We start from the raw sequence: 25,359 nt of genomic DNA, 5'->3' as shown, positions 1-25,359 counted from the left end.
GCTGCCAACGAGAGAGAGCGAGGGCCCGATTTTCAGCGTGCACGGCCATCGTGATCAATTATTCCCAGGACTGCCGCGCCGCTGAGTAGCTGGCTGCTCGTCGACGTCGCAGGCGCGTTCAACGCTGTAACATCGCAGCGTCCGGGGCTGCCGATCGTCTCCCGTTTCTGCTAGTCGCGTGTCGCTGTACAACCTCTGTTCTCGCAGTAGTAAAGCAGTTTTAAGAATGGATGTTGTATGAGACATCCAGACGATAATATAAGCAAAGTTAAACGAAACATCTCATGACAACGCAAAGCAGAGGCGCACGTGTGTTGCTTCTTTATCTCGCTTGCTTTCAAATGCCTTGTCTTTTTACACGTCAAACACATCAAAACAAGCAAAAAGTGGGGCTTGCCAAAAAAAAAAAAAAAAGGGAAACAGCACTGTCAATCGTCTCCAGTCAGGAGAAAGCAAATGTGGCATCCACCCTTGGAGCTGCTCACGTTGCGCGAGTTAATTTTAAGTTGGTTGGTTGGTTGGGTTATGGGGTTTAACGCCCCGAAGTGACTCCGGAAATTTCGACCGCCTGGGGTTCTTTAACGTGCACTGACATCGCACAGCACATGGGCACCTTGGTTTTCGCCGCCATTGAAAAGCGGCCGCCGCGGCCGGGATTCGATCCCGCATCCTTGGGAACAGTAGTCAAGCGCCCTAACAACCACTGCGCCACCGTGGCGGGCGAGCTACTTCTTGAAGCAGTTAGCGCGCGTCGTTCTCTCCCTCTTCTTATTTTCTCTTCTGTCCGCACGAGGCAGCGGAGGTGGCTCAGCTACAGGGCCAGTAGCAGGCCCGTGTGCATTTTTCTTTTCCTTCTTCCTACAGCCACAACAACAACAGCATGATATCCAGTCGACAACTGAATCTGACCAAATAGCCCACGAGACTTCATAAAAGCAGGTAATTTTGAAAGCCCATCATTCAACCGCTGTAAGAACAAGAAGGTCGTGTGCTTAACGATCGTGGGCACCACTGATGCGTCTTAGGAAATGGGAAACCCTCGCCAATTTGTGCTACACCGCGGTCCTGCGGGTTGGACGTTAATGTTTCCGACATAAATAAGCGTGGGAACACTACAAACAATTGGAAATTAGAATCAAGAGAGCAAGTGTTCCTTAAGAAAGAAGCCTGGGAACAAACACAGATGCCTAATGTGCACCCATCAGATTTTATCACTGCTGACGCAGGCACCTGGGAAAGCACAAACAATGTTAATAGCTGCCTCTAATGGCACCGCGTGTTCACTGGGACCCCCACCATAACAACCTGCAAGTGAAGGCCCAGCATTTCCTGCAAAGCACAGTGTTTCATGCTACTGCGCCGCAGCCTATTACTTTCAAATAGCGCAAATTGAAACCTTCCACCAGGCTGAGAGATTTACTGCACACTATACAATTTCCGGTATACAGCACGGATGAAGGTAAGTTTGTACTATGCGGGCTATCCACAGGTCCAAACTAAATAGTTCATTTTCGAGGCGAAAGCCTTTAATGGCTTACGACTAGGCAGCGTGTCTGTGCGTGCGTTAGCGAGAAGTGCCCGACTTCTTCGCGAGATTCCGCGAGACTGTGACGTCATGAGCGAATGATGGCGTCACATCCGGTCACGTATAATCGGAACTGACGTCATCACGATGTCACGTCTGGTCATGAGCGACGACATCATCAGGCGATTCCCACATACGAAGCTGACCTCACCGGGCGCCCGATCCAGGCGTCCGTGCTGCGCCTTTCATTTGGCACTTTTTTGAACGCCGCACCACACAGCATGCAGAAGCCGACTCGGTGCTGCAGGCAACAGCGGCGTTTCAAATCGGTTTAATGAAAGAAAAGGCGCAGTATCTGTACCGAGCCGCAAGAATAAGGAGGAAGGTGGGAGTCATAGAAGAAAGAAAGAGGTGCCGGTAGTGGAGGGCTACGGACCACCGCGCTGCAAAGGCTTTCGCCTCATCGCACTTTAGTGCTCCAAAGTGCCTCCGGTAATTTTTTCAGCAACGCCTAATGAGGCACGACATTTTCAACGTTCACTAAGTTCGGTGATACTTGCATTATGTGTGCACGTAGTACATATTTTTGTGCTGGCTGGATACTTTACTCTCGCCGGCTATGTACCGGGTGCAGATAATGTAGCAAACGAAAGCCAGTTTTGCGGCCTAAATTGAGCCCTGCAGATTATGCACTGGGGGACTATACTGGAAATCGCATTATGTCAGGCTGCTGATAGCGTATTTTCTCACATCCATTCCACATAGGCGCAAAACGATAATATTCAGCGCCCACATGGTGTCACACGAACTATAAAAGGCAGTGGCCCCGAGGCCACTCATATTTTAGTGAGTACACCCATACTTGTTTGGTTCCAAAATGAGCGCGCTTGTTTCTACCGCTTGACATGAAAAGAATATTTATACTTTACATCAATTTTATGTCCTAGCAAGGAATGAATAATTCATCATGATCATAGCAGGAAGGTAGACTTCCAGGCTTTGAGAGGCGACGTGCACCATTTTTTACAACACTGCCGGTTGACGACGCTACACTGACGCCATTATGGCTCATGGAAACACCAGACATGCATTCGCGGCGCCGAATACCCATTCTCATTTCTTCTGTCAGCGTGGTATCGATACGCAAAAAGACGACGGACAAGAAAATGACACACAAGGCGCCTCCTCGTGCGTCCTTTTCTTGTCCGTCGTCTTTTTGCGCCGTTCCTATAGTATGAATCCTTACCAACTAGAACAATTAGCTGTCCTAGCTCAATATTATATAAAAAAAGCTCCCCGAGACTGCGCTCAAAGTATATTTTTTTTTTTTTTTTTTTTTAGTGCGCAGCACGCTGGACAGACCACTATCCTTTCCAGGACAGGTGGTTACTATTAGCTGTTCACCGCTGATGAATCTGACATGAGATAACATGCGCGATGTGCATGGTACACCGTACTGCAAGTACTAGCCCAAAGGGCGTTTAAATACGGACGTGCTAAAGGTGAGTCCGACTTCAGAAGCACATCGCCACGAATGCTTCTCCGATTACAATCGGACAATCCTTAAAGTCCGTAGTGCAGCTTTGCCCACATCCACGAGACGACCGCCAATCGTTGTCCTTCAACATGCAAGCAGACTGCTCCTAAAGCTCTGCTTGCTACCCGAGCAAAGAATTAAAAGAGGAGCAAATTACAAGTGCGAACATTTTTACGCCTCGACTTATTTCGCAGCCGGGTTCGATCCCGGCTACGGGGGGTCGAGTTTTGGCAGAGGCGAACGGCAAGGCAGCAGTGTATACAGTACGGTTCACTGCTAAAGGGAACGTGCGATCGCGGGGCCTGAACACTTCGCAAAGCGCTGCCGCCGACGAATGATAATAGGCGGCTCCATGCGCATACGCAGGAACAGCAACCGGCCGTGCTCGCTGCGCGCGCACCTTGTGCCATGCGATCTCGTGTTCCATTTAATAGTGGCCTGTTCTGTACTGTGGGATGCCAGGGCACGTTAAAGGAACTACAGGTGCGCAAAATAATGCGCAGCTTTCTCACAGCCTGAGTCGCTTGGCGACGTTAAAAATCCATTAACCAAACAAAACCCTGTTCAACAGAGGGGAAACACTGGAATTACGTTTATTAACTACTGTAAACCGGTTAGTGGTATCATACAGCCCATTGCGGGCCATGGGCTTAGTTGATAGCTGCCGCTTGACTCGTATCCTACTCACGCTGTGCACCTATAGGTTCTAGCACCTTCCTAAGCACGAATCGTCGTCCACTCGTTACGGGGCGCAAAGAGGAAGAGCTCGTCGTCGCAAACCACTCTCGATGTAACCAGGCCAGCAAGCGCAACGCCGACTATTTGCGGCCCGCAGCGTATCTCGCGAGCAAAATCAATCAATGAAAAGCTGGAGTACCTTTTACCGCTAAAAGAAACAGTTGACAGCGTCGAAGACACAGTTCAGTACATGAGTGACCAGTACGATGAGCTTCTAACTCGGATAGAAAAGAACGAACGTGAAGTCAAGGAACTGAAACACAGGGTAGATAAGATTGAGAAGCAAGACGATGAAATAACGCAGCTGAAAAACGAAATGGACTGTTTGGAATGGAGAAGCCGAAAGCTCAACCTTGAATTCCATGGAATTAAAGCAATGAAGGATGAAAACCTGATTGATGAGATAAATAAGCTGGCAACTCTAAACAACCTGCCACAGCTTCAGGAAAGTGACATAGTGTCCATTCATCGCCTGCCCTCAAAGCAAGATAAGATACCTGGCATTATCTGTCGTTTCGCCAAACAATCAGCAAGAGACAAATGGTGGCAAAACAGGAAAACACTGTGCCAAGGAAATGACAGCATTTTTGTGTTAGAAAACCTGACAAAAAGGACACGTACTCTGCTTACCGAAACAAAGCTCTGGGCGAAGACAAATAACTACAAATACGTATGGCACAACAACAACAAGGTCTTGGTCCGGAAAGCTGATGGGCAAAACGCGTTGGTCATTTCCTGCTCTAGTGACCGCGACAAACTTAAACAACAGATCAGCTGAACACTAAGAACACTATGGCACCTACTCACTCGTATGTATTGCCACACACTTTCAACCATCACTTAGGTACAGCGTTTTCGAAGGCTTTCAAATGTTTTCACTTAAACATACGTTCTTTTACTCGCAAGGAACATGACTTACAACTCTTTTTTGAGCAAACAAAGCAATCCTTTGACGTCATTATGCTGACAGAGACTTGGTGTGTTGACGATGTGAACATCTTTCGGCTTCCATTGTACAATACTTTCTACCTGAATCGATCAACAGGTCGTGGTGGCGGAATATGCACCTTGGTTAAAAAGCCGTCTGCATGTGAAATATTGAACCAGTTTTCAGTAATAACTCATGACTATGAATTTTTATCAGTGATACAAAACAATACTGTTTTCGCTGTTTGCTATCGCCCGCCGAATGGTTCCGTTGCATCATTTTTGGAGTTCTTAGAAACTTTTCTCGTCTTTATAAATGAAAACAATTTCAATTTAATTTATGGCGGAGACATTAACATTAACATGATGAAGAATGATTCACCAAAACTTGGGTTAGATACTCTCTTGGAGATGAATGCGTGTTGGAATACTATCAGTCTTCCTACCAGAGTGACCGAGAATTCGTCATCTTTAATTGACGTATTTATTACGAATTTAAGTTCTGAAGTCATTAATGCTGGCGTCTTCGCATCGGATCTCAGTGATCACTTGCCGATATATTTATGTTTCAAGGGTCACGTACGAAACAAGGAAACAAAGACAAACCATTTCATTCAACTAATAACAGATCAGACTCTTTCTATTTTTCGTGAGAAGATAGCTCAGACATGTTGGGATACTGTATACGATCTTAAAGACGCAAATTTGGCTTACGAGGCTTTTTTCAGCCTATTGAAAGAAAGTTATGACATTAGCTTTCCTTTTAAGTGCATTAAACAAAAAAAGAAAATACGTAAACCATGGATTAGTGCAGAGCTATCTGCCAGAATACGGAGAAAGAATGCATTATACAGTAAATTTATAAAGACAAGAGACCCCGAAATATTTCAGGCTTTTAAAAAAATTAGGAATCGTTTAGACAAAGATATAAAAAAGGCCAGGCGAGATTACTATACACTTTCTTTTAATTCACTGGTTCCACGTACGGCCACAATGTGGAAAAAACTGAACTCTTTGTTGAATTGCAATAATCCTGAGGAAAGGATACAGAGCTTAAAAATAAATGGTCTTGAGTTAGAGGGAAAAGCACTTGCCGACGCTTTTAACGAACACTTTGTTAAAATTGGAAGTAACAACGCACCAGACATTGATCTTGATGGTATTCCATACAACTCTAGCTCTATATTTTTGTATCCAGTAAATGAGGGAGAGATAATTAGCACAATTCACAGTCTAAAAAATAGTACCGCTAAAGATATTGATGGTATCCAAATAAAACCCATCAAATATGTTGCTGACCTTCTCTCTCCTTGTCTTACATATATCTTTAATATCTGTATAAGCGAAGGCACGTTTCCTCGAACGATGCAGATAGCGCGAGTCGCTGCGCTCTTTAAAAAAGGCGATAAAAACGACTTAGGAAACTATCGACCGTTATCAATCCTTCCCGTCTTTTCAAAAGTCTTCGAAAAAGTTATTTTAAAGCGACTATCCGAATTTGAGCAGAAACATTGCCTGCTGACTGATTGCCAGTATGGCTTCCGTAAGGGTTTAGGCACACAACTCGCACTGCTACAACAAAAAGAACACATACTAAATCAGTTTGAAGAAGGAAGACTTGTGTTAGGAATTTTTATTGACCTGTCAAAAGCATTTGACTCCATTAGTCATCAACTTTTAATTAAGAAACTCCAACACTATGGCTTTCGTGGTAAAGCCGCATCTCTTTTATGCTCCTACTTGGAATTTCGTAGACAAATAGTCGTCATAAACAACCACAGTTCTAACCCATTATCTATTTCAGCAGGCGTCCCACAGGGCAGTATATTAGGACCATTTTTATTTAATATGTACGTGAATGATATTGTGAATATTGATGCAACCGTGAAATTTATCATGTACGCGGATGATACCAGCATATTATTAACCGGTAAAACTAGTGACGACCTTGTTGATGCTGCTAATTTAACATTAATAAAACTAGACGAATGGACGCGTAAAAACAGCCTGACGATTAATGCAAACAAAACAAAAGCCGTATTTTTTCGAAGTAAAAACAAAAACCTAACAATACAAAAGTCTATCTACTTAAATGCCACTCCTCTCGAAATAACTTCCAGTATTAAGACATTAGGTGTTATCTTTCAACAGAATATGTCATGGGATGTCCACGTGGACAGTATGCTTATTAAGCTGGCACAGGTAATTGGGCTAGTATACCGCAATCGCAATTTACTACCACCAAAAATCTTACTGTTAATTTATAATACCCTATTCTCCTCCCGACTCAATTATTGTCACTTAGTTTGGTCTACGACAACTTATGGAAATTTGCAGAAGCTTCACAAGTTGCAGAAAAGGTTTGTAAGAGTAATAGAAAATCTGCCGTTTTATTCACATACGTACCATCTCTTTCCCAAATACAACATAATTCCTGTTACCAAGCTATTTGATTATATCCTTTGCAAGGCAATTAAGAATGAAAACGCCAGCAACAGTTCATTTCTACATCGTCTAGCCAGGTTACAACAAAACGCTACTACACGCCAGACACGTTACACGGAGCTCTGGAAAGTAAGGACGTTTCGCACAACATACGGCCTACAAACACTACAGAATAAACTACCCCGGTTACTAAATGATTTAAATCATAAACATATCCAACTTGAAAAGGTGACGTTCAAAACACTCCGCCGGTATTTCAACATGTACTAGGACACTTCGCTTGCCATTCCTGTTTACTCTGTCACATTGTTGTTTACTCTGACTGTACCGCTTGTCTGTATTCACTTTGATTTGAATTTTATTTGAAGCAAAAATGTGCTTAATTTATCTGTTACTTTCGCTAAACTCATTGCCATCGCACATGAATGTTCCATTGCTTTTGTAAGTGCTTTCTAGCTTCATTCTAACACATTTTCTGTATAATTTTATGTAGTTTTTATGAGTGATTGTAATTGCAGATGTTTTCATGTTTTGTTTCTATTTTCTTTTTGGATGAGACATGCCGTTTCATTGCGCCTATGATGCTGTCAAGTGTATAGGGGGGCCTCCGGCTTTGTCAAGCTGTCGCTTGTGACAGCTTTTACTGCGGGTCTCCCGCGCCATGTATTCATTTGGCGCAAATAAAACCATTATTATTATTATTATTATTAAATGTTCCGAGGCGTGAGCGCGCGGTGGCGTTGCGAGACGCAGCATCTCCGTCGCAAGGCGGGAGGAGGCCGACCGAGGCGGCCATGCGCGCTCTGCCTGCCGAAAGTGGCAGCACACCGAAAAAATAAATTTACCGCGCGTGATCCGCCAGTCGAGTCACATTCAGAACAGCGGGGGGTAGCTCTTCGCGCTTAGTTTTTTTTTTTTTTTTTTTTTTTTTTTTTTTTTTTTTTTTTTCCCGTGAAGAGTTGCGAGCAAGCAATGTCTTCTCGTTCGCCACTTGACTATTCAAGTCACCCCAAGCTAGCGCACTTATGTTTTATACTGTACCGCGACTATTCAAGTTACTGCAACCTCCGTGAGCGACTTGGCATCTTACAGACACGTCTGCAAGCCCGTGCTGATACTACTCCAATATTAGTTACTGTCGGCATCTTTTCTTTTTGCTAGCAGTCTCTACTTACAAATTGCAAGAATGTCATAAAGAGGTTGCAGTTGGTTTTCATACATTAAAATGCCTCGTAAGCTCTACTCCAATGCACTATGCGCTGTTTACGCGCTCGAACAACAACAACAAAAAAAGTTCCAAATGACTTTTCAGGAAGCGCGTGTGTGGTCGCACCGATGAACTGAGAGCTTCTGGAAGTTTCCTTGGCAGAAAAAAAAGAAAGAAAAAAGCGCGCGAGAGAGAATGTAGGTTAGGGGCTCTCAGTCGTCTGATTGACCCTCCTGCCTACTTTAATTGTAGTAATGACCCTCATCAATTGATAAATTCACAACTGTTTTCACTTATGTCTTCAATGCGCCAACATATGTACAGGCAGCACCTTTCAATACCAAACACCGTATTGCGCTACGGTTTCCTCAGGATCACACGGCAAGAGCAAAATGCAACTTCAAAATAACAGCTACATTTACGCGCGATTCGGTACTCCGCTGGGGACACTTTGTCGACGCGGAGTGCCCATTGCATCCCATTCGGGCACCATTTAGGTACGCGCTACCCGAACTTGAATGCGTTTATTTCCTTTCCTTTCACGAATAACACTTGTACACGCTTTGACGGCGCGCATGAACACGGAGGAGGAATAAAAAAAAAATACGGGCAGAAAAGGAGAAACGCCGACGGGAGCGAGCAGGCGGGTTTCCAGACAGAGCGCGAGGAGGAAGGAGAGACGACGGCGAGAGAAAGACGAGCGTCTGGGAGGAAGAAAGGAAAGGAAAAGAAAAAAAAAAAGAAAGCGATAGGAGGAACGAGTGAGAGGCATAAGCGGGAGGAGGAGGAGAGGGAGACGCCGTCGAGCGCAAAATACAAGGCGAAAAAGAAGAGCTAGCGCGAGGAGCAGCGCAGGCCCGTTTCAAGCAAATGGCTACAGTGCGGCGGCGGCGCGCCAGACGCTGCGACGGCGACGAGTAGTAAACAAGTGGAAAATTTAAATGGAAATATATAGAGCGATTGAGAGAGAGAGAAAGAGACGCGAAGAGGGAGGTAAGGCGAGAGGAGAGCTCGCGTGGAATTTTCTCCGGCCGCGGAACGCGCCCAACCAACACCACCTCCAACTCGCGTGTGTGCGTGCGTGCGTCGTACTACATACATCGCGGAGCGGTAGCATTCGCCCCTTGTCGTCGCCTCGGAGTTCGAAACGATGTCGATTCCGCAAGGAAACGGACACGTGTCGACATTGTTCGACACGAGTTCCGGGGATGTTGCGAGATAAACACGGCTCTCGGCGTGTACTTTCTCACTCTTCGCAGGGTCAACAACTGTTGTTGGAGGTGATCGGCTCATATTGGGCCAAGGACCAAACGGAGGTGTTGACTTCTACATCATCGTCAGCAGATGGGAGAAACCACTACAAGTGTGACTCATGCCACCTCTTTTTAGAGCTGTCCCTCCTCCGCGCTTAAAACAGCGGAGGAGGAGGTTGCGCAGAGAGAGAGAAAGAGAGAAAAAAAAAAAAAAAAAAACTAATCGTCGCATTTGTAACAGCCTCCGCGCTAACAGTTGGTTCCATTTCGTGGCTCAAAGGAATAAAACGAAACGTTCAGCTCTCGCACGCTGCGATACCGCGGCGGCTGATATTCGGGACCGCCACGCAGGCAGTATCACCACATACATGCACTTGAAAATCGCGACACGCGCACGACATCGCACTGCCAGCCTCCGTCCTCCCCACCGCCGCAGCAGGAGCAGCAGCAGCGCGGCAGCGGCAACGATCTCGAAAAAAAAAAAAAAAAAAAAAAAAAAAAAAAAAAAAAAAAAAAAGAAGAGGAGCACATGCCGACGCAGTATAGAAATTTTAACGTAACGCGTTTGTTACGAAGGCTTTGTGCCAGACACGAATGTCAACACCAGCGCACTGCCAATGTAGAGGCAACTTGGAAATAAACAGCTATGCGATTGCATTTTTCATACCTTTTCTTCGACTAAGACGAGACGAAAAAAAAAAGTCGCGAAATAAAAAAAATGCACTTTTAGGCTTCGCATTTAGGCCTAACAGTTTTAGGCTTAGTCCGTGCTCAACGCGAGTAAGAGCTCCAATCCGAACACCAAAGAGGCTAGAACGCGTTGCATGTTCGATTAGGCCTAAATTGCTGGTGGCTGTCTCCGCCAGCTGAGACGCGAGCACTGCGACCCAACGCGCCGCGGCGACCGCCGATCGCGGGAAGGGAAACCATGACACGAAATAAAAGAGCAGCAGGAAAAAAGAAAGAACAATCACAACTGAACAACACTAGAAACCTTAAAGCGTCATCACATCTGATTTCCAAATCGCGCAGGAACCTTCGCGAAATGAACGAATCGACAGGCCGTCCTTTTTTTAAATATCAAACGTCGCGGCGACGGCGGCGTCGTCGGCGGCGGCTGCGACGCGGCATTCGCGGCGAGTGAGAGAACTGTTTAGGGTTGTTATCTTTCTGCGATTGCTTTTTCTTTTCCCCTCGCCGCCGTCTGCGCGCTCAATGGCAGCGCGAGAAAGCGAACTAAAAAAAGAGCACAGCAAGCGTGGCGGCCGCATAAACAACAAGAGAGCCGGCTGGCTGGCTGGCTGGTTTTTTTTCTTTTTTTTTTTTTCGCTTTTGCGCTCGCTGCCGGTCGGCTGTCTGACCTACTTGGTATTATTCTCGCGTCTTCGGAGCAGACTTCCTACATCGGAAACCCGGCGCGCTCTTGACGCTCGTCTCGGGAACAACGCGCGAAGCCTGGAACTTGGCGAAAAATGGCTCCGTATAATTAAAAGAACGGCGCATTTTTTTTTTTTTTTTACTACCTCTTTTCTCCTTCCCGCGTCACTCGTCTCCATGCACGCGCTCAAGCCGACCGGGACTAGCGAATGCCGAGCCTCTCAAAGGCGCCAAAGTCAACGACACGGGCGATTTATCTTTCTCGTCTTTTTCGCCGCGTTATCGTGCAGAGGATTGGTCCGCTTCCAAGAGGAGACGGACGCTTGTCAGAAATAGAGAAAAGGGGTGACGTGCGAAGCGCTAACTCTCCGCAGACAGGCAAGGGCCGAGTCGGGGCTCGTGCCGATAACGCGATCAAAAATAGAAAGCGGTGCTTACGCCGTGCGACTCACCTGTTCGAAGATCGAGCGCCAATCCGTCGGTGGCAGGCAGCGGCGGGGGCTTCAGACCGGGACCAGAGATAGAAAAAAAAAAGCGTCTCTTGCTGCTCCAGCCGACGGCCGCTCGTGGGACGAACGCCGCGTTCACCTCTCGTTCCGGCACCGTTTTTTCACCATGGAGACGGTCGGAGACTTCGCACGTTGACAGATGAGTTGACGAGCTCGGCTCGAAGCGGTAGGCCTAATCACCGCGCTTTTAATCATTCGTAGTGCTCGAAGAAAAACCACTCGCTGTGCACAAAAAAAGCGCCATTCCTGGCCAGGTCCGCAGACGGCATTACCGGGTCTGTCCGTCGGCAGGCGCTTCGGGAGACTCTCCATGTCGGGATAAGCTGTCACATTTTAATTCCACTCGCCGATGCCCCGCACTGGCCCGAAATACGGCTCACGTATATCGAAAACTGGAGGAAAAGCACTGAAAAGGAAAATTTTTTTCATCGATGGGGGGCCAACCACGTTACAATCTCGACGAAGCGTCGCCGGGCCCCTCTTGCGGCGCCCGCGGCTCCCTCTAGGCAGCCCGCTGCCGCGTCGTCTGCCGGCAGGAGACGCCGCCGACGCTGCCGCTGCTACCGCCGCCGCCGACCAGAGCGTGCTCTCGCGCGGCGCACGCTACGTCAGCTTCGCCTCGCGTCAGGCAAAAAGGAGCAAAGCTGCCGGGAGATAGATTAGGGAGCCGCCGCAGACTCTTCTTGCTCTTGCGCCGATTTGCGTCAGGGATATAAGCTTCTTACGTATTTGAGCCACAGTCAAGCAGGGCTTATTCGTCGCTAACTAGCTTCCTTTACTTGTCCATTCCGGCTCCTAAGTTCGACTCTACTAAACTCGGGGCTGCTACATACCCCCGTTAACGAGCACCTTAGCTTTTTTTTTTTTTTTTCCTCGCTTCCAGCTGTGGGCAGGTATAAACCAACGGTAGGCCTTCCTAACAGCCCCCAGTTGAATATGAAAATAGTAACATGCGCGAGGTGGAATTTGTATACTACCAAAGGCTGCAGGGCATAAAGGCACTATTAACACAAGTTTACGTGCCATGGTTGTGCAGAAAATCGCCTGATGTGACTGAATGTAGGTGAGGACCTGCATCAAACATCTGCTGGTACCGATACCAAACCACACCACCACAGAACACACATCCCATAAAATTTTGACAATAGTACCCATGATATGGTATGTGGGCTTTAAAGTCCTGAAGTAGTCACATTTTAATTCCACTTGGTGATGCGAAGCATATTACACTATGAGGGATGCACCAGTGTGCTGAACAATTCAGAGCCCTACACATACAGCATGTATATGTAGGGCTCTGAATTGTTCAGCACGCTGGTGCCTAAGGTACTTACCGCCAGTGTGATTTGAACACTATTGCTGTCGAATGCCACACTGAGCCTTGTTTGGCATACAATACCCTTAGCTGCTTATGCACCATTAAGCACAAGACACAGCAATGAATGCCACAAGAGCACTCCCCAAAAAAACTTGAGTAAAATTTTTGTAGGTATATTGAATGAAAGCGAAAGAGGATCCTGTCTTTAATACTACACGGTTTCTGTCGGAGGCAACCTTCCAGTTTGGAAGTGTTCAAATATTAATGTAATCGATGACTGCCATTTATTTTCCATGACATCTGCCGGACATGTTAAACTGCAAAGAGCGGCACTAATGTCACTCGATGCATGAACACATACATCAGCAAGCGGCGGATGACACATAGGCAGTAAAACACCGGCACATACTTGTTTTATTGAAATAGTGTTCCACTAGACACTGAAACAGTGCAGTTCATAAACTGCCACTAACCAACACAAAGCAAATCTAAAAGGATCACAAGCAATTAAGAACCAAATAAAAGAACATCTTGCAGTTGATAATCTGTACAAGTTAAACATGACAGCACTTGTAGGTACTTAGCCAAACAATATAAGGAAGGAAAAAGGTGGACTAACATCCAAATACAAGTTTGGAGACAGAGGTACGAGCAAAAATAACATGCCTGAAACCCAAGCACACATGTGACTGCAGTATGCAGGCTTTCAGAATGGGGGCAGAACATAAGAAAAAGAACAACCAGGTTGTGTGGACTGATGCAATAAACTTTTCTTGCTGGCAACAAGCACACTTGCAGGCCATGTTAGCAAAAAAACAAAAAAAAGAAAAGAATCACGGAAACTTCTTTGCCCCCTTTCTCTTTAGAGTCATAGTGAACTTGGGATGGAGACATTACGTCGATAGACAGCTGATGGTGCTGGCCTCATTGTGAAAAGAGATGACCAAATATGCTGCTGCACTGATGATCGCATCAACAAGACAGTCTTTTTTTTTTTTTTTTCCCATTTAAGAGTGACTTTTGTATGATACGGTGTACAAGGTTTGTATGCTGTTAAAGAAGAATGAAAGCAAGCTTGGGACTGGTCATCACAGGAAGTAATCTGGCTGTGGCTTCTTGGTTGGAATTCCTCTGCTCTCCTGCACAGCAAAAAACAGAATATGAGCTCAGGAAGCATTCATTCATGATACGTCTGTAGAGTATGCACAACTCAATCATTGCTTTTTGTGCAGTCGGAATTTCAGGAATGAGAAAGCGATGCAGCCTTACAAGTTTACTGCATAAAGAGCGCAAGCAATTCCATCTGGTGCACAATTTTTTTGCTTCAGCATGACCACCTGGGGATTTTTAATGTGTGCTGACATCGCACAGCACAAGGACGCGTCTTTGTTTCGGCTGCATTTCATGGAGGCCATGTGTGCTGTGCGATGTCAGCACACGTTAAGATCCCTAAGTGGTCGAAATTGCTCTGGAGGGCGGCTCCTCTTTTTCTCTTTCCACTTTAACTCCCACTTTCCTCCCCTTCCTTACAGCATGGTTCAGGTGTCCACAGTGCAAGTGTGACAGATACTATGCCTTTCCTTTCCTGTGAACCAATTATAAAATCTATAGCTATAATTTAGCTGCAACTCTACAGCTTGCAAGACGGGATTCGGGCGTCCACAGCACAAGTGTGACAGGTACTCGCCTTTCCTTTCCTGTGAACCAATTATAAAATCTACAGCTATAATTTAGCTGCAACTCTACAGCTTGCATCAGAGCTGCTAACAAACACACTGAAGTCGAGAGGAAGCCCTTGCAATGTGCGTTCACCTACAGCTGTCTGCATCCCATGGAATGGAAAGCATAATGGCAACGCATTTTTGATTGCAATTTGCATAAATGGCAAGACATAATGGCAAAGCAAACAAAGTTCGAATACCACTGTCTGGGTAAATAGTCACCTTCCCAATGCCATTTTTCTGCTGCGCTTCGCCCTCCGACATTAATGGAGAATGAATGAGGCATTACGGCACATGCAGAGCAATGTGTTGAAAAACACAGCTGTGTCTAGCACGCACGTCATCTGCTTTTGAAATGCATGCTTGTGGCACTTGCATTTCCCAAACATCTATCATTTAATGACATTCCTTGCCCAACTTCGCATACACTCTGTGTAACCAAATATCTCACTACTATTACATTTTCCTCAACTGATCGCAAACGAAGAAGCTTCTTTGGCCGCTGAATTTGAACGTTTCAAAGTAAAAGGTTTTATCCTATGGCATACGATTACATGCTTCTAACTTGGCTGCCACACCCAGAGCATGCTATATTAAGCACCCAAAGCTGGACTCTGTCGTGCATTTTGCATTGATTCACAAAATGGTTTCAAAACGACGAAGCTAAATAAAATCAGCCTGTGAAGGCAGCACTAAGAGCACACTACATGACAGACACGGAGTAAACATGGCAAACATAAGATGCCATACCATGACTTTTACGTGCTCCATTAAACCAATTTTAGCCCCATGTCACGCTGACAAAGATAAAACATCTCCAGATAGCTTTATATGGGTGCTTTCTATTCTTGCAAGCAGATGTTCCACACAGACGTGCAGCAGGATACTTTGCATCTAACCAGAGCAAAGATAACAGAACAAAGTTATTCGCAGCATGCCTCATTACTCCAGCCAGTTTAGATCAAATATGTCTTGCTTACTTACATTGATTAAGGCTTGTAAATATAGCAGGTGTTTCAGCGAACATTTAAAAAATTTCCTTCAAAATTGGCAAACAGTATATTCAGAAAAAAATTCTCAGCCGCGACACACACAATATGCTGCTAAACTGTTCCAATTATTCACCTCATTAATTAATCTCTTAATTATCACAGTTAGGTGGTTAGTCTAAATGGCAAAATGGGATGGGTAGTTCTAAGCCGCAAACAAGGCAACACTGTGAGTGTTTTTGAAATGAGAAAGCTAATTTTCTAAATCCTTGAAGCATGAGAAAATGCAGTCTTTTTCTGTACAAACCTAAAACTGAGTGCAAGAGGCGCGCAGGAAGCTCGGTACAGACGCGTCATCCAGTGTTGACGCGTGCAGTGGCTACGGCACACAGTTCAAACTGCAACCGGTACTGCACCACGTCACATACAATCTTTTGCTTCACAGCTTGATGAAGACGAAAAACCAGTCACTGCCAACTGCATGGTTATTTTTTACAGTGACGGAGCGAAATAAAGAGCATTAAATGTCATAGTAGAGCAGGTAGTTTGAATTTGATGCCATAGCCACAGCAAACATTCGCACTGCACATTCTCCGCCTCTTCCACTCATTTTCGTTTTAGTATGAAAAAAAAAGTGTTGGATGGATTTCCTTGCGCTGTAGAGCATTAGAATATGAGTCATCCGCGGATTCAAAAATTGATACAGCATTGTCTTGCTCATGGCTTTGAATGGCCCATTGGAACTAACCAAACAAATGTGACAATTAAAATGTTAATTAGTGGGTTTTGGTTAATTACTCTTACAATTATAAGAGTTTTGCAGAAAATTGTGTCTGCTACACCCGAGAATTTGGTCCTGCAAAATTTTTGTTTTCTATTTCAAACTCACTCTTATTAAGAATACCTGGCACATTTTGTTATCTTTACATTTTCTCCAGTTCATGCCCATTGCCTCAACCTCCTCCCCCAAGGATGCGGAATCGAATTCCGGCCTCGGCGGTTGCTTTTCGATGGAGGCGAAAAGCAAGGCGCCCATGTGCTGTGCGATGTCAGTGCACGTTAAAGAACCCCAGGTGGACGAAATTTCCGTAGTCTTTCACTACGCCATCTCGATGACTGCCATTTATTTTCCATGACATCTGCCGGAGATGTTAAACTGCAAAGAGCGGCACTAATGTCACTCGATGCATGAACACATACATCAGCAAGCGGCGGATGACACATAGACAGTAAAACACCGGCACATACTTATTTTATTGAAATAGTGCTCCACTAGACACTGAAACAGTGCAGTTCATAAACTGCCACTAACCAACACAAAGCAAACATCTAAAAGGATCACAAGCAATTAAGAGCCAAATAAAAGAACAACTTGCAGTTGATAATCTGTACAAGTTAAACATGACAGCACCTGTAGGTACTTAGCCAAACAATATAAGGAAGGAAACAGACTCGACAAGAGGTACTCGTTCGGTAGAGCCCCACTTGGAGATGTGAAATTCGAGGATTTTCAAGGACTTTCTCAAGACCCCAAGAATAATAATTTTCAGGCGCCAAGGAACAAACTGTTTTATCAAAGCAAAACGTTTTTCCCACTTTACATAGCTAACTTTTATAGTTCAAAAGGTTTTAATGAAAACACATAAGGTGATTTAATTTTTAGTTTCACTGTTCGCTGCTGCTGTGAGGCAAACACAAATGATCAAAGGTGGAGACACAAAAACTTTGTGCATGAGCGGCAGTGCTGTACAAGATATGGTTGAGTGGGTTGGCTCTGAGGCCTGTCATGTACTTTATAAGTACGAGCCTTTCTTGGCTCACCAGTGGTGTGTGCAGAAAGCGATTGTCTGCGGAATACGTGATCAAAAGACAGACCCATAGCCAATCCAGCAGTAGCCACATAACGAGCCAACAATGACTAAATTAGCTAAGGTATCTGAACATTGGGTAATCAATAGTGAAAAGCCATAAAAAAGTAAAAATAGAATAAAAAATAAATGAAAAAAGAAATAAATTCAAATGAATAAAGTAAACAGTAAAATAAGTAAACAATAACGCAAAAGAACAAACATAGAATACAAAAAGGCTTACGCCTTACTGCATCTAAACTGTACTAAATGCCTAATAAAATTTTGTGTGCTCCTGCACCTTTGCTTAAAAAAATTCCTAGGTTGCTGTGTATGAGGGGGTTCAGGCTGTTCAGGCATTGTCACCGTTACAAAGAGCTTACCCTTATCGAAAGGAAAAACGAACTTTGATAAGTTCGAAATGACCAAACTGCCATATTTACTTGATTCTAAGCGCCCCCTTTTTTCACAATCGTGATGCCGAAAGTAAGGAAGGGGTGCCTAGATTCGAAAAAGTGCGGCGTTTGTATCTTTGTAGTCTCGAGTGATCACAACCACACTGTTCCAGATTGTTTTAGTTCCTTTGGCTTCTAGCTCAATGATTTCTCAGCAGCTTTAAAATGAGCATGGCCGAGAGCGGCAGGCAGGCATTGTGTAGCTTGACAACCGTCGAGCACGCTTCTTTCTATCACCGGCACAAAGTTGTCTAGTTCTTTGTGGGCACAAGTCAGCCCAATAAAGTTTATTTCAATGCCACTCTAGACTCCTGGTTTGTTGTCAAAGGTACAGGCAGACCATGTGGCAATATGTAATAACAGGTATTTGCTGAAAACCTTAGCCTTAAAAGCTAGTGCCTAATGCCTGAGAGACTGCAAAATGTCAGTCTCTGCCACCCTCCTTATCCCACTTCAGTAAACTTATTTCTGGATGCACGTTGAAACCAGTTGCAGTATTGCTGTCGTAGATTACCAGCCTTTTCAGCAGTAGTACCTACCTGAGGTGCAGCTTCAAATATTGTGAAGTCTCGTTGTAAATGCTCATCCAGTTCCAAGATGGCGGCAACGTTACCACATCTGCAAGAAAAAGTACGTGCAAGTTTAGCAAACTGCAAGACAGAAAGATGTCAGCACACTTGGGCACATCGACCAACACATTTAAGTGAAAAACTACTGACAGCTCTCAAATGTGGAAATCTGCTGCGGCGTTTAGAGAAAAATAGAAAATTCCCACTGGAAAGAAAAAAAAATGCAACAAAAAGAGTACAAAGGCATCAGGATTTGCAATGGTACAGAGCATCACGACTTACAGCACAATTTATAAACACCAACCAAGTGGGCAGTTTTTACATTACACAGTAGACTCTCTCTAAACAGGAATTGATTAAATCGAAATTGTCGTTTAAGCATAACATGAGCCTCAGAATCGTTTGGTTTTGTATAAGGTGGCATAAAACTAACTGAACCAATATTTTTCCCGCCATCAGGCACACAGAACCGGAAACAGCACCAAAATTACAACCACTGAAACCGGCCGATTTTCATATCTGAGAAAACAGGAAAGCACAGTGTCTTTAGATTGGCTTTTGCATAACTTGCCTCTCTCTAGCAGTTTTTTGCTATTATAGTACGGTTTGCTATTTGCTATTATAGTATTTTGCTAGTAGTACGGTTTCGGTTTCAGTTCTGCCTTTTTAAAATATGTTTTCAAGCCACTAATGATGCAAATACATGTGTTTCTTTGCATCACTGAAGGCTTGAGAGAATGCATATTCGTGGTTAATGAATATTCCATGCTATGTATGTTGTGCAAACAGGCGCATTGTAAAAGCTTACAGAAGCCAGCAGGCAGACGCAGCAGAAGCAGCCGACGCATGTTTCACAGGATTCTTGATGGATGGCGTAGCCATCGTGCTTGCACGGCCTAGTGTACTGATATTAAATGCACTACACTAATGGCGAATTCGAGTGGGAGAGCAGGTGCACTCGAGAGCACTTAAAAGTGCTCTCAGACAAGCGGGTGCCCTCCAGTGGGAGAGCAGGAGTAGAATCACTCGCTTCAATGGTAAAGGAGGAAAGCTTTTTCTCCACTGAGAGCAGTCGAGTGCACTCCCGGCTGCCTTCTAGTCTAAGGCGAGTTTAGGGGAAGTCATATGGCTTTTTTTTTCCTCTTGAGTGGGCGACGCTCTAAATGGCGGCTGCAAAGCGGCAGCGCTCGGCGAGCTCTTCGGAATCAAGCGAATTTGTGTCAGGAGCGGAAGGCATCGCTCAGGTGCTGTATGCATGTCTGAGAGTCGCTGCTGGCATTGAAAGGGCCAAAGGAAGCAAATCGCCACGCTGTGAGAACAAAGGCATAAAAAACAAGCGGTTCTTCACGAAGCGTTGGCCTCTCCTCGGGTTGCAACTGGCGCCACTGTGGGCAGGCGGAGAATGCTGAGCAGAGAAGCGCGGTCACATGGTCGTGGCTCGCTGCTCTCGACACGCAGAGAGCGTTCCCGTGGGAGGACAGTTACACCCTCGCTCGGCGTGCTCCTGTACTGCTCTGCAATACTCGGCGCCTCTGCTTTCGTCCCCCCCAACCGAATGCGCCATAAAACTGAACTGGCTTTTACTGCAGTATAGTATTGATGTAATCATATGGTAAATATTTCCATAATGGTAGAACATTCCAGAGCACGATCTATGGAATTTCTGAACGTTCTATATTCTGCTGCACAGTGAAGTGATTTGCTTCCACAAAAAGTTGTCCTGGAGTACAGGAATTTTCACTGATCGTGGATAGCTGCCTTAGTGCTAGCGCAAAATTTCGAGCAAGTCATTCCCTAATTCAAAGCTAATTCCAAATTTCCGTGTCATTCCGGGAAAGTCTCCTTCATCTAATGGAGAGTGGCGCATGACCACCGTGGGTAAATTGTGGGTAAATTTTGTATTCACTATTTTGAATTTTGGTGCCAGGGACACAGAACACCATGCATTCAGTTCATTCGAATTCGTTACACTTCATACAAGTTCAGCACTACGAGGTGAGCTTCGCACTTAGCAATTTCTTCATGCTAATATAACTATGTAAGTGATTTGGCAAAGGCATTAATCAAAAAGCCACCACTACAACAGAAAAAAAAAAAAAAAAGTAACTCTTGTAATTTGCGAGCAACTTTTAAAATGGAGCAAAATGGAGTTTTTTTTACACTACAGTAAAATCTCGGTGATACGAATTCGCGAAATTACCTGGCCAGAGTGCATTGCATACAATGTGCAAAATTTCGGATGGTCCGAACACTCTCCCGCGCTAAACCGGATGATATGAACGCGCGAAATGCGACCGCACATCGTTGACTCCACGATCGTCAGCCTTGCTGTATGTACGCATCACGAGCAGTTTGCGGTGACGCGTGGTCCACACCTTGCCAATGTTGCGATTTTCTGTTGGGCTCACGCCGCGAAAAGCTTTCAGAGGCACGTGACCGACAAATCACAGACGTCGCAACTGCCGTAGCTGGCGGCGGCGGGTGCGCACGGACCGGACATCGCTCGCTCCTCGATCGCGATCCGCGAACATTTTGCAGCGCCGTGTGGCCCGCTTGTCACCATTTCCAGTCATGCTGTACTCGCTGCGAGAAGTATGCGGAGACGGGCGGATCGCAGATCGCCGGCATCGTGGTCGTTTTCTACGTCGTGAAAGGTTTGCAGTGGCGTGCGACCGTGAGTAGTAGTCGGCGGTGCACGCGGCACGGGCCGCACATCGTAGACTTCGCGACCGCTAGTCGTGCTGTATGCATCGCGAGCAATCTGTGGCGGCGCGTGGCTGGCACGTCGCCATTTCTTGTCGTGCTGAAACATCGCGAGAAGTTCGCGAAGGCATGCGTCCCGCGTGTTGCCGATGTCGCGCTGTGTGCTCCGTGAGTGGCGAGCTGTGGCCAGGCGACGGTAATAAACCCTCTCGGACGTGCTTCTGCATACTTATTTTCGAAAATAGGTATGCTTCTGCATGCTTATTTTCGTTTGTTTTGACAATACGAATTTTCGGATGATACGAATTTTTTCGCGACCCCGTGCGATTCGTATCACCGAGGTTCTACTGTACTACTACTACTCTGTCGTTACTGGACACAACTCATTCAAAATTGTCCTTGTCTTACTGCTACAAAAACAAAACAACATCGCTTCATTGTTGCTTCCATTGCACGACGTCACCCGGAGGGTAGTGATACGGCAAAACTCCAACGTGGCACCAGCAAGGAGGCAATAATACCACATCGGCAAAGCAATACACTGCAGTCTGATGGTATGCGATCAACATGCTTGGCAGTATCCGGTGCATTCTAGCCACTCCCAGGAGGTGCATTGTGCACAAGTGGAACATCATTACTTGACTAAAATAGTGATTTTTAGATGCAAGAAGCTAATCAGATAGGTAGGCACAGAGCTACCAATTTCACAAGTCCCAATTTCTGAAAAGTGATTTTTTTCGCAATTTTTTTGGCATGAAAGATCCACGTCCTCTTAAAAAGTGAGGTCATGCCGAACCAGTTGGACTATGAAGGGTGCAGGATTTCTAGCTGGAATATTCGACCTCAGCCACAAGGCTTGCCGAGAACGTCGATGCAAAACATGCACGCTAGTGCTAGAGTTCTCTTCCCCGAATGTTGGGCTGCATTGGGACAGAAATAGGAACAAGCTCTCTATACTGCTGGCTTAGTCAAAATTACGGCAAATGGAGATAACGGATGACTGCTGTGTATCCATCCCAACCTCCTTTCCATGGCAGTTAGTCGCTGAGCATCCGCTGCAGCTTTGCCAAATAGCAAAATGGTTCCTGCTCCCCTCTGTTGCTTTGCTCTGTTTTCTGGTAATCTAGAATCTCCCTTAGCTGGAATATTTCACACACTCTGAGAGACTTCAAATTAACGAGGGTTTACGGAGCACTGTAAACCTTCATTAATTGGAATAGATTTCGCATTGAATCTTGCACACCTTGAAGAATGCTAGTCAAACCTCACAACCTTCAAGTGATTAGTAAAAACAGGCTGTCACATTGGTTCAAAAGAGTTAATTGCATGTCTATGTAATAGACAAACGCTGAGGGTAAAAGAATGTGCACGGGTAAGGAAATGTTCTGTGCGTTTCGCTTCATGTTTCTGCCTTGTCAGTCCTCGCCTTTGGTGCCATGCTTTTTTCCCAGAATCATGAACCAACCAGCCCAAGCATATATCCTATTGGAGAAAATGTGGTAGCAAGTCACCTGTAGCAGTAGTTGGGTGCAGACCAGACCGTGAGGACGGTCTCATTGAAGTGCCACTTGTAACCCTCCATTACAAGCTGGTGGGCCCGGCAGATCATGTCAATGTGGTTGGTTGCGTTGAACTGCGAGACCACATCACTCCCAAAGAGGTAGCCTGCTCCTCGGGGGCTCACCCCCCAGCCTTGTGTGTCTGTAAGCAAATAGGGTAATAAAACATTCAGGTTGTAGTAGCCTCTGCCTATGAATTGAAGGGAAAGTTGAATATCTGAAAACAGGTTACAGCTAACTGCACAGAGCACGATCCGTGACCTAAATGCCGCGTCCAAGACACTGAAGACGAGTACGCAGCAGTGACAGCACAAAGCACCTTACAGCCAATCCCATGCTGGAAACATTTACTAGTGGCTGGGACGACTACTGCACTTTGATGAGTTTCTCATGTACATAAACGCACGTAAAGAGTCATTTTTCAAATTTTCACATTGCAAGCAGCCTTAATGCAAGCTTACCTTATGACTAGGCATGCGCGAATAGTGGATTTTATGTCTGAAGCAAACACTAAGCGAATAGTTTGTGACTGGAAATGCAGTATAGTAAAAAAAATAAGGCAATTCATTAGCAAGTGATCAAAGATTGTTTTCAGAATTCACCAAGGCGATTAAACAAATAAAAAAAGATTAAATGCAATTAAACAAAATAAAATGCATATTTTAAAACTTGCATAAGGCAATGTTTGAACAGCAGCCCATTGAAGTGCATTAGGCGGTCTCAAGCCCTTACTCTGGGATTACTCACATGCTGCTGGTTTAAAATGTCCGTTATGCGAAAATCGTAAAATGCCAGCATAGAAGTGGTGTCTCAGAGGACGCGGCACTAGTGATTTTCGGTATGGGTTCTTAAATAAACCAACTTCGCAATGTTGCGTGTAGCGCTGCTCATGACGGAGGTGTGCTACTGGCATGGGTCAGCACGAGGTGCACATTCCCTCGGAGACAACACGTTTTACTGGTTGTTCCTTTGAGGCGAAAGCTTCACTATACCATGTATCCCTCAAGGTCAACCTAGGCGTCCACTTGACCTTCAATGAGCCAGAGGTCACAGTGTGGCATATAGCTTAATCATAGTACCACCTATCGACCTTTGACGGTAGATAAAGCATAGAGCTTTCCCTCTTGTAGTTGATGGTATCTTCGACTCCATAGTCTCACCAATTTAGTCTTTGCAAAATCATGCCTGCCCATGTTTAAACCTAAGCCTAATCAAAGCAAAATCGTGCAAAATGACGCTTTTGCTGCACCTAACTAGGCTGAGCAGGGTTAAACCTCAGCCAATTAACATGCGAAAGGGCAACAAAGCACTACCCCTGCATCAAGGCCGTTAGCTCAAGAAAACGGCGATCCTCTCCGTGGCAAAGATCATGTGCCCATGCCAATAAGCTTCATGGTGCTGGCACTCTCATCGTGACACACAAAATAACTGGCATTTCATTTCTCTCGTATAAATAATCAAAGGATGTAAAAAATAAACTACCAACTGCTTCAAAGTTGGTTCCTTGCGACACTGCTGCTATGAGAGGTATCACTGATGGAGCACTCACCTCAGTTAGGGTGCTAGTTCAGACAGACAGTAAGAATACAGATATTGTTATGTAGTTTGTCTTTTGGACCTTCCACACAGCGGAGGAGGCATGCTGTTTCTGCTGCAGCATTTTGTCCTTCGCATCTGTGCTTTGTCCCATCAGGAATGCTTGGTGGCAAAGTATTGAAACGTGCAGCCATTGAAGGCAGTTTGCAAATGCGGCCACCACGCTGTGTACATGATGGCCGCTGTACCGGCGCGCATGCGCAGAACACGAGACCGTGTTCCGGCGAGCGCTATGGAGGGCTTCACTGTCTGCGCTTCACTGGTTTCCCAAGAAGAGCCCCTTTAAAGCCTAAGAGATGCAGCAGAATGACATAAAGCATGTTACTCAAAGAACTGATAGCCTGCACTACTTTCTGCTCATCCCCTTTGTCTTCAGTCAAAAAATAAAAAGAGCACAGCTCTTGTCGGCCAAAATGAACATAAATGTTTGGGCTATGATCGTGCGGGCCACTTTAAGTAAATAAATACACAATTCAGAATCCAGTGCTCTTCTACAAGCACCAGATCCGATGTACATGATGTTTCGCTTGTAAGCTAAACAAAAGCATATGGCGTAGTAACTCCCTACATGCTGAAAGCATAGCACTAGGCCTCATGCAACAACACTGCAGCAAAAATCAAAACTATCCAGAATTTGCAAAGTTTCAGAAAACAATTTTTATCACAGGGTAGAACAAGAGAAAAAAAAAGACTGCCACACAGTATGAAAGAGCACTGAACAAAGGTTGAAGGGGGGCCTTAGCTTGCAAGCCGAGCCAACGTTTCGACAAATGGACTCCTCTTCGCCTGAGCGACTTTTACCACATTAATTCGTATCACAGCAACATAAATTTATGCATCCTCCTATTTTTCCGAATGACAATGCTGGAAATAATTGAGGAAACGCAAAATTACGCTCGTTTTATACACCCATAAAAAGGGACATGAAAAGACATGGTATTCACAAGCATAGCTTCCATAATTGTAAGGGCGTGCAAATACTGAAAATTTCAAATACAAATCGAATATGAATATTGCAGAAAAATGCCTTCAAATATCTGATCAGTGAAGAAAAAAAAACAAAAAATAACAGTACATTAAAAAC

At 45.2% G+C, this 25,359-nt stretch overlaps 3 protein-coding genes across 5 annotated transcripts in view; 1 reads left to right on the top strand and 2 right to left on the bottom strand.

Moving 5' to 3' along the window:
• The window catches only part of LOC146196933 (uncharacterized), a 69,379-nt gene extending 57,339 nt beyond the window's left edge, over nt 1-12,040 (bottom strand). For all 3 annotated transcript variants that reach the window (XM_084598649.1, XM_084598648.1, XM_084598650.1), the window contains exon 1: nt 11,462-12,040. The gene's annotated coding sequence lies outside the window, so the exon portion shown is untranslated. The remainder of the gene's footprint in view (nt 1-11,461) is intronic.
• LOC146196934 (uncharacterized) lies at nt 1,454-5,953 on the top strand. The gene is made up of 2 exons (XM_084597097.1): nt 1,454-1,459; nt 3,898-5,953. Exons 1-2 carry the CDS (start codon nt 1,454-1,456, stop codon nt 4,576-4,578), a joined length of 687 nt encoding a protein of 228 aa, XP_084453223.1. The 3' UTR covers nt 4,579-5,953.
• Nucleotides 12,041-13,230: 1,190 nt separating the features above from the next.
• LOC146196932 (serine/threonine-protein phosphatase 4 catalytic subunit) overlaps nt 13,231-25,359 on the bottom strand; it is a 28,334-nt gene continuing 16,205 nt past the window's right edge. The window contains exons 6-8 of the mRNA XM_084598647.1: nt 22,632-22,821; nt 18,388-18,466; nt 13,231-13,975 (exon numbers count right to left, since the gene is read on the bottom strand). Coding sequence (XP_084454773.1) covers nt 13,925-13,975; nt 18,388-18,466; nt 22,632-22,821 — 320 coding nt within the window. The 3' untranslated portion in view covers nt 13,231-13,924. The remainder of the gene's footprint in view (nt 13,976-18,387; nt 18,467-22,631; nt 22,822-25,359) is intronic.

Source organism: Amblyomma maculatum, chromosome 3 (genome assembly GCF_055883805.1).
Source record: "Amblyomma maculatum isolate TAMU_Amacu chromosome 3, ASM5588380v1, whole genome shotgun sequence".
Taxonomy (NCBI): domain Eukaryota; kingdom Metazoa; phylum Arthropoda; class Arachnida; order Ixodida; family Ixodidae; genus Amblyomma; species Amblyomma maculatum.
Note: the sequence above shows the minus strand (reverse complement) of the source record. Positions and strands in the feature narration are given on the sequence as shown.